The following is a 7,762-nucleotide window of genomic DNA, read 5'->3' on the forward strand; positions in this document are numbered from 1 at the left end:
CAGTCCGTATCTATGTACAGTGCACCTGGTGATGAGGTATCCCTCATCACCTTGAAGTTGAATGTGACAAATGATTTTTCACTTAGGGCCCTTGTGGACGTCGAAAAACTTTATTCGTCGCCAGCCACTAGAGGGTCGTAGGCTCAAATATGTTAAGCGCGGCATCTCTCCAACGAGGATGACGGTGCGTCTAGCGACAGGCGCATCGATAACAGTAATGAAACGCGTAGTGAAATTTAACTAAACGTTAAAAGATTTTTACAGTACGATGATGATTTCATCGTACTGAATTTAGATGACAAATTTGATGTCATCCTCGGTTTATCTTGTCTCATAAAATATGAGCCAAGGATCAGCTAGCTGTATCGATCCGTAAAGATGCCTGCCACTTGTTCATCAGATGGCCATCTGATGAACGTCTTTGAGCGTTCACAAGCGTGACGATGTTCTACGAGTGAGTAAGATGGCTTAACTTGTGGTACGGTCGTTAGCACAACTGTACAAGATCACAGTGGGATTAGTAATCACACTGTGGAGTCAGATGCCGGCGATTGTGCTAATGCAAAGGCAGCGCCGAATGTTCACCACTCGAAAAAGTCGAGTGGATTGAGACATGAATGTACGCCTGGCGGGCGACATTCAAGGAGTACACCGGTTGCATGAAAGGGACAACACGATGATCCTAGTTTGAGTAGAGAGTCGACCGTAGAGGACCCGACTGTGATAGCGCAATCACACTCGGAAGACGTTGAGGGAAGAGGTCCCCACGTACTTGAGGAGAAATCTCCTCAAATAGTTGAAGTAACTAGACTTCAAGATCCCGAGGGATTAATCCCTCGGCAGCCCGTGGATAAATCCTAGAAAGAATTTGAGACATAAATGTCTAGGTTAATAAAGGTCTAAGAGTAGGCGCTTATACTCTTGATCTGTATGCGGCTCTGAAGTTAACTTCGGAGATAATTCAGTTACCATCCTTAGAACCAAAGCGGTTCTTGAGAGATCTGCATAGTGGCAGAATCAAGCAGATCTGCGTACTCATCACAGAAGACGATTACGTAACCGACGTTCGGTCAGCGATAATTTTTGCAGAGAACGAACGTGTTCTTAGCAGCTCATCGATGGACGAAAGTGTCCTCCATGTGAAGACTCGGATTGAAAGATACACTACTCAATCTTGGGAGTCGCTCAAAAGAAATCCTTTATACGAGGATTTTATAGAATTCAGGGATGTATTCCCTGAAGCATTTCCATGCGAGTTCCTAAGAATAAAGGCACTCGACATGAGATCGAGCTCAAACCGGGCCCCAAGTACTGTGTCATGAAGCAGTGGGCACTACCTTTTGAACAAGTACTTGCGATCGATAAATTCTTTACCGATCGTTTACAACCGGGCCATGTGAGGGAGTCAACCTCCTCACATAGCTCTCCGACCTTCTGTGAGCGAAAGGCCACAGGAGGGTGGCGGATAGTGGACGCATTCAACAAACTGAATGCTTCAACAGTACCGGCTCAAACACCGATACCTAGAAAAGACGTAATCATAGATGGTATGTCTAAGAGTACGATCTTTTCGTCTATGGATCTGATGGATGGGTTCTATCAAATCCTTATACCTGAACAGCACACAATGATTGTGTGTCTGGAGCAACTTTCGTCAAGAGATTTTCTAATTTTCTTGATGTTGCTGGCTAACCACAAATCATCTTCATATTTTGCCACATATGTTAGTTCGATCCTCCAAACAATTTTACCTATTTTTCAATCTGTTCATGGTTAGATCACTCAGTTTGATCAGCAGGGCGTTGCGCCCCTACTGACCCCGACCGGTTTTCTGGCGGTCCGCCTCGCTATTGCGATTTCGCAACAATGTCGGACCCGCGACCGTTGCCGTTTTTGGTATACGGTCCAAAATTACGTTCCGTACCTTTCGGTGCTGGGCGTGGGGCACTCATGCGCGTAGTGTCCTAATGTTTGGCAGTGATGGCATTTCTGCAATCGCTTTTTTCTCGAAAAGCGAGGTTTCTCGCTTTCGACGTAAGAGAGGCCCATGGGCTCTGGACCTCCTAACTCATGTCGTCTTTTGGGACGATACGATGACGAACTAGCTTGAGCCTGTCTCATGCTAAAATCCTCCTGTCCCGCAATGGATATTGCTTCTTCAAGCGTGTCCAGTTCCAAGCGGAGCAGGTGGGTCTTTAGGGGACCATCCGTAAGACCTTGCATGATACCGTAATCAACGTTTACTAATGATCTGATTGTTCGTGATACAACTCGCTAGAAGTCTTATGTGCTGGGCATTACCGTGAGCATCACGCTTGCCTTGCTTGAGTTTCAGAAGCTCTGATCGAGCTCTGAACTCAGCTCGAGGCGGTTTAAACGTCTGTTTGAGCCGGGCTTTAAAAGCCTTTTGCGACCCAAAGACGTATGGGTCGCGCAACTTAAGGCCCAATACCCAAGTTTTGGCACGACCTGCCAAATTAGATTGAGCAAATGCAACTTGCATTTGCTGTCGCTGATGTCTTAACTGCATTGAGCAGCGTCGACGATGTGACGAGCCCTTATGTTATCGTCTAACTCGACGAACCATCTTAAAAGGGAGTCTTCTTGACACCCATATACTTAGAGATGTCTATCTTAGAGGTTTTCGGACGACGCGTGTGCGGCATTCCTGGTACAGGGGTCTGTTCGTGTTGCAACCTCAACAGTTCTGCCTGTTGGGAGCCTCGCTGATTAAGCAAGGCTACTTTCTCCTTCATCTAGTCAAGTTCATACTATATGAACTTGACGATGGCTGAATGGAGGGCATCCCTGTTCAAATTGGACAGCATTACCAAATATGCGTCGTTTCCTACGGTCGAACTCATTCGTTCCTTTCTATGTCACTTAAGAAGGAGTAGATTTCGCGGGAAACGTGATGCGTATTCCCACAATCATCTAAGATGTTCACGTTAGATGAAGGAAATGTGGTCTTTGGACGGACTACAAAGTGCTATTAGGTACTACGACTTGTACTGCTTCCGTACAAGTCCACTTTGCACTTTCACGACACTAGTACGTGCAGAGGAAGACTTCTCTTTAAGGTAACTAGCTTAAAGAAGGTTAAATGAAAACTGTATTAATATAATAAGTGTCTCTTCTTTCTATCTGTTAACTCTAACTTAGTTATAAACTAATACTAAACATGCAATTGAATGTTATCTAATCTTATCTGTTTGTCTCTTTTGTTTTTGATTATTCTGCGAGATAAATAGATATAATGGCCTATACCTATTTATGGATAAGATTTCTGAGCATTACTATTTAAAATAATATCCTCCAAATATTATCTCCCTTTTAGATAATATATTTATTATTAACCTCTAAGTGTTAATTTTATGTAACGACACACCTTGTTACACCATTCGTTGCTGTTCTTTGGCACTCGGATTCACGCCAGCAACCCAAAGAACAGCAACAAATGGTTTTATTCACGGCGTTTGCATCATCTGATTCACCGCTGCAAAGTGCCTATGTTATGTAATGTATAAATTATTTATGCCGGCAAAATTTCGGCACATTCAATTGTTTTGACTCAATTAGACATCAAAGACTATTCGTGTTGATAGGTGAGTCGAATCAAATAATTTCATCGCTACAGCCTGACACGTCGCTCTTGTCATACGTTACAAAAGCTCGCGCCTTTGAGAACATTGCCCGACAACCTGGAATTCAATAAGAAGAATAGTCGGTGAGGTATCTGATATGTCCAAGGCACAAAGACATGTATTCTACGGTATCTGACGCCCAAAGACATGTACCTTATGGTATCCAACACACAGAGACATGTATTTAACATGAGTTAATAAATTGAACCCTTGTATTTTGCATAATGACTAAATATAATCGAATGTCTGGGTGCAGCTTGTTTAGTTTTATTGCCTTCATGGCGCGACGTACAAGTACCGTTGACAAAAATTCCTAAGCCTAGCTTCGTTTGTTTCTCGGCTCTCTCAAAAGTATACGGCGAAGATATAGTGGCAAAGCTCGAGCAAAGGAACTTGACGTGAAATCGTTGGGCATGTCGTCTGCCCTTAGAGAGCAATTGGGATTACATCTAATTAAAAAGTACGAGCTATTCACATCCTACCACTTTTCCATAGAACCAGTATTGGATCAGATCAGTTCTCTTTTATTCACGAGCCCAAAATAGATCGCACATGCGCACTAAGCGGCTCTCTTTAACGATCCGCAGTCTGGTTAAGATCCAAGTCTGACGCTGCAATTTTCATTCTTCAATCTCGTCTCAAGAACTCACATACGACATCACGCCATGAGTGTCAAGCTCAAGCCTTCCATGGTGCTCTTCCATCTCGTGCTGCTGTTAAGCCCTCATTGGATCACCTGTTTGGGGTTGGTCGCTTTTATTGACTCTTCAATTTCCAGCGACGACTCTCGTGATAATTTGCGGCAAGGCTCCGAACTCGTTGCTTCCCCTGTCGTCTTCAACTCGAACAATTCTATTCAGCAAGTCTCCAGTGTCGTCGAGGATAGAATGGAGCCAAATTCTGAGAAGATTGCGTTGCTGGTTAAGGCGAGCACTTCATCTGCTGAAAGTACATGGAAAGCTCCTTTTAAAGTATTTTACACAGCTTTACAACGATTGGTGCATCCCGTATCAGAAAATATCGACAATCCTGACAAAGCCAATGCATTATTCATGTCGATGTTAAATACAAATGGTCTTTCTCCATCGGAATTTGGAAAGTTTGAGCATGCTGTTATGAAAGGTTACGAGAAGGCGGGGTTGGAGACGGCCGATGCGTCTTTCGTCGTTGTTGGGATTCTCACCAAAGAGATCGGTCACTGGGGTGCTTCAAAGTTTCTAAGCGATCTAGCAAAAGTCAACGCTGAACTTTCAAGGAGGACTCGATCATCTCTCTATCGTTATTGGGACCAGTTACAGCTGAGTTTGTCCGAATTTGAAGCTGGCAAAATAACTTCGTCGTTAAAGCGTGGAGTAAACGTGAGAGCCGTGAAACAGATCATCGATTGTTTCAGTGAGTATTTCAAATATGCCGACCAGGTTGTAGGTCGCGAAGAAAATTCAGCGTACAAGGCTTTAAAAGAGTTACTTGAGAACTTGAATCATGGCGATGCTGTAGACTATGTTGTCCAGTTTTTTAGTAAACGAAAAAAATACAAGCTATTCAACGAAGACCAATGGATTGCTCTCGAGTACTTGGAGCGTCAGTACGCCAAATACAACACTCCAGCTCTGATCATCGAATCGGCTCAATTCGCGAAGGATGGTCTCTATCTACTGGGACGACCCTATAGCAGACTTAATTTTCTGTGTGATATTTTTGTGAAGGTCGACGACAGGGCCGAGTACATCGTCGAGAAACAGGCAAAGTGGCTAATCGATCAATTAGCCGATTGGATATTCGATAAGAAGCTATTTCTCATAATGTATCCGATGCAAGACAAGGATGAATTGGCCGCTTCCGTTTTGAAACAACTTAGAGTGCTTTGGAAGAATGATAAAGCCTCTTCCATAGGCCTCGCACTCGATTTTATTAAATCAATGCTACAAAATAAGGAACCGACACCTGGGGCTGCGCCGTATCAAAGGCTTGAATTCCAGAAATTGAAGGGATTCATTGATCTTGTTTTTGAGAAACCTATCCCGAACGAAATTGCTCAAGCTTTTTCGGGCCAAAATCGTGCAGCTCATACTATTGCGCTGTTAAATAAGGAATTGTAAGAAAAAAAAAATTACATTTGTGCGAGATGTCTGGTGTTCATTCGTATTATCGTTATAACGGATGTAATTAACACTAAAAGGTTGTTAATTAATATATTATCTAAAAGGTAGAGAATATTTGAAATATATTATTTCACATAGTAATATTCAAAAGATTATCCATTGGTAGATATAGGCCATCATATGTACTTGCTCCGCGGTTCAGTCAGCGCTGGACGAGCGCATAGAGAGAGACAGATAAGATTATATTACAAGATTTTTACAAAATAAAGGTTTATTCAATATTATAGTTAGTAAAACTGGTAAATTAAGTCCTAAATGTAACGGGGTGTATCGTTACATGAAATTAACACTTAACGGTTGTTAATAAATATACATTCTGAAAAGTAGATAATATTTGGAGGATATTACTTTGTATAGTAATGTTCAGAAATCTTATCCATAAATAGGTATAGACCATTATATCTATTTATTTTGCAGACTAATCAGCCCTAGATAGTGGAAATACGCATCACGTTTACCGTGAAAGCTACTCCTTCCTAAGGGACATAGAAAGGAGTGCGGTCGAACGAATGAGTTCGACCGTAGGAAACGATGCAATCTTGGCAATGCTATCCAATTTGGACAGAGATGCCCTCCATTCAGCCATCGTCAAGTTCATGCTGTATGAACTTGACGAGATGAAGGAGAAGGTAGCCTTGCTTAATCAGCGAGGCTCCCAACAGGCAGAACTGTTGAGGTTGCAACACGAACAGACCCCTGTACTAAAAAAAATGCCGCACACGCGTCGTCCGAAAACCTCGAAGATAGACATCTCTAAGTATATGGGTGTCATGAAGACTCCCTTTTAAGATGGTTCGTCGAGTTAGACGATAACTTAAGGGCTCGTCACATCGTCGACGCTGCTCAATGCAGTTAAGACATCAGCGACAGCAAATGCAAGTTGCATTTGCTCAATCTAATTTGGCAGGTCGTGCCAAAACTTGGGCATTGGGCCTTAAGTTGCGCGACCCATACGTCTTTGGGCCGCAAAAGGCTTTTAAAGCCCGGCTCAAACAGACGCTTAAACCGCCTCGAGCTGAGTTCTGAGCTCGATCAGAGCTTCTGAAACTCAAGCAAGGCAAGCGTGATGCTCACGCTAATGCCCAGCACATAAGACTTCTAGCGAGTTGTATCACGAACAATCAGATCATGAGTATACGTTGATTACGGTACATGCAAGGTCTTACGGATGGTCCCGTAAAGACCCACCTGCTCCGCTTGGAACTGGACACGCTTGAAGAAGCAATATCCATTGCGGGACGGGAGGATTTTAGCATGAGACAGGCTCAAGCTCTTTCGTCATCGTATCGTCCCCCAAGACGACATGAGTTAGGAGGTCCAGAGCCCATGGACTCTCTTACGTCGAAAGCGGGAAACCTCGCTTTTCGAGAAAAAAGCGATTGCAGAAATGCCATCACTGCCAAACATTAGGACACTACGCGCATGAGTGCCCCACGCCCAGCACCGAAAGGTACGGAACGTAATTTTGGACCGTATACCAAAAAGGGCAACGGTCGCGGGTCCGAGATTGTTGCGAAATCGCAAAAGCGAGGCGGACCGCCAGAAAACCGGTCGGGGTCAGTAGGGGCGCAACGCCCTGCTGATCAAACTGAGTGATCCAACCATGAACAGATTGACAAATAGGTAAAATTGTTTGGAGGATCGAACTAACATATGTGGCAAAATATGGAGATGATTTGTGGTTAGCCAGCAACATCAAGAGAATTAGAAAATCTCTTGACGAAAGTTGCTCCAGACACACAATCATTATGTGTTGTTCAGGTATAAGGATTTGATAGAACCCATCCATCAGATCCATAGACGAAAAGATCGTACTCTTAGACATACCATCTATGATTACGTCTTTTCTAGGTATCGGCGTTTAGCCGGTATCGTTGCAGCATTCAGTTTATTGAATGCGTGCACTGTCTGCCACCCTCCTGTGGCCTTTCGCACACAGAAGGTCGGAGAGCTATG

The 7,762-nt window shown here is 43.6% G+C and overlaps 1 protein-coding gene across 1 annotated transcript; it reads left to right on the forward strand.

Moving 5' to 3' along the window:
• Positions 1 to 4,531: 4,531 nt before the first annotated feature.
• On the forward strand, positions 4,532 to 5,430 carry CCR75_007294 (uncharacterized protein; the record flags this gene model as incomplete). The annotated part of the gene is made up of 2 exons (XM_067965355.1): positions 4,532 to 5,288; positions 5,351 to 5,430. 2 exons carry the CDS (start codon positions 4,532 to 4,534, stop codon positions 5,428 to 5,430), a joined length of 837 nt encoding a protein of 278 aa, XP_067820701.1.
• Between the last annotated feature and the right edge of the window lie 2,332 nt (positions 5,431 to 7,762).

This window comes from Bremia lactucae, linkage group LG12, assembly GCF_004359215.1.
Source record: "Bremia lactucae strain SF5 linkage group LG12, whole genome shotgun sequence".
Taxonomy (NCBI): domain Eukaryota; phylum Oomycota; class Peronosporomycetes; order Peronosporales; family Peronosporaceae; genus Bremia; species Bremia lactucae.